The following is a 1,879-nucleotide window of genomic DNA, read 5'->3' as shown; positions in this document are numbered from 1 at the left end:
GGCACTGTGGCTCAAGTGGTAGAGTACTAGACTTGAGCTGAAGAGCTGAGGGACAGTGCCCAGGCCCAGAGTTCAGGCCCCACAACCGGACCCCCCCAAAAAATTAACATTCTGGTGGGTTAGGGTGTGGTTCAAGTGGAAGGGTGCCTGTTCTGCAAGCTTGAAGTTCTGAGTTCAAACCACAGTACTGCAAAAAAGCATAGAATCCCTACTAAAGGTGAATAGTAATTAAATGTACTATGAAAAGATAATACAAACTGTATTGGAAATGGTAAAAGAGTTAATTATTTCCAAATGATAAAGATAAAAAGAATCAAACTGTATGTATAGGAAGGATTCACAACTTGGAACAGATAATATAAATGCTAACAAATCATTTAGTATAAGCTGATAAAATAGGTGCATATTTTATTCCCATGCAAGATCTTAACTGCAATTACTTAAGGAAATGATATCAAATAATTATTTATATTTTCCTGATTCTTTTCACTGGAAAAGAGTGAGCCAGGATCCTGAATGTATAAATATAGAAGTCCTAAATTTCAGAACAAAATAAACAATCATAGTTTGAAAATTTTAATTGGTTAACTGTTCCATTTAAACTTCATTTTGACGATAGGTGAACACTGTAGAAAGTTTACTCAGGGCATGGAAAAATTTACAATTATGGTCAGGCTGTGCATTGAGAGGTCAACCTAATATGCTCACACCATAGAGAAACATCATCTTCTACTTCAATTGTGATTTATAAGAAAAAATTCAGAGGTTGGAATAAAGTTTACAGGTCAATAGTGCAAGGTTCATTCATACAATCTGTACTTACTCTGTGAGCCACATGATGTCACTCTTGGCCATGGCATTCTCTTTGATTCAAGAAGAATCCTTCCCCCTTCCCCTGGGAAGCAGGCTCCATTCTTTTTCACTCTGTAACAAACAATGGCGAACCTAGGAGAGTGAAGCTGAGACAAGAAGATGATTTCTCCGAGTTTCGAGGTAATATACACCAGTTAAAAAAAGATCTTGCACTTGAAATGGTGTTCTCAGGCGGAACCAACCTAGAGAGCGTGAATCTACTATTTTCACTTCTGCTCTTCACATTATGGGAAGCCGGGAGCGGCCAGCTCCATTACTCAGTCCCAGAGGAGGCCAAACACGGCACCTTTGTGGGTCGCATCGCGCAGGACTTGGGGCTGGAGCTGACGGAGCTGGTGCCGCGCCTGTTCCAGTTAGATACCAAGGGCGGCGGGGACCTTCTGGAGGTAAATCTGCAGAATGGCATTTTGTTTGTGAATGGTCGGATCGACCGGGAGGAGCTGTGCGGGCGCAGCGCGGAGTGCAGCCTGCACCTGGAGGTGATCGTGGACAGGCCGCTGCAGGTGTTCCACGTGGAGGTGGAGGTGAAGGACATTAATGACAACCCGCCTGTGTTTCCGGTAAATGTGCAGAAGCTGTTTATTTCAGAATCCAGAACGCTAGACTCTCGATTTTTGCTAGAGGGCGCATCAGATGCAGATTTTGGAGCAAATTCAGTTTTAACCTATGTGCTTGACTCTAATGATTACTTCACGCTAAGTGTGAATTCAAAGAACAAAGAAAATAAACAAGTTGAACTCGTGTTAAGAAAATCTTTGGACAGAGAGGAGGCTCCTGAACACAGCCTACTCCTGATGGCCACCGATGGAGGGAAACCCGAGCTCACTGGCTCTCTCCAACTGCTGGTCACCGTGCTGGATGTGAATGACAATGCTCCCAGTTTTGAACAGTCGGAATATGAGGTGAGAATTTTCGAAAACGCAGACAATGGAACAATGGTTATCAGAGTGAATGCTTCTGATCGTGATGAAGGAACCAATGGGGCAATTTCATATTCGTTTAGTAG

General features: G+C 42.9%; 1 protein-coding gene across 1 annotated transcript in view; it reads left to right on the top strand.

Annotated features, from left to right (window-relative positions):
• Positions 1-1,879, top strand: part of LOC105988628 (protocadherin alpha-9-like) — a 28,129-nt gene that overhangs the window by 17,149 nt on the left and 9,101 nt on the right. Inside the window, exon 4 of the mRNA XM_013020299.1 lies at positions 876-1,870. Coding sequence (XP_012875753.1) covers positions 876-1,870 — 995 coding nt within the window. The remainder of the gene's footprint in view (positions 1-875; positions 1,871-1,879) is intronic.

Source organism: Dipodomys ordii, unplaced genomic scaffold, assembly GCF_000151885.1.
Source record: "Dipodomys ordii isolate 6190 unplaced genomic scaffold, Dord_2.0 Scaffold50, whole genome shotgun sequence".
Taxonomy (NCBI): Eukaryota; Metazoa; Chordata; class Mammalia; order Rodentia; family Heteromyidae; genus Dipodomys; species Dipodomys ordii.
The sequence above is the reverse complement of the archived record's forward strand: the minus strand, read 5'-3'. Positions and strand labels throughout refer to the sequence as shown.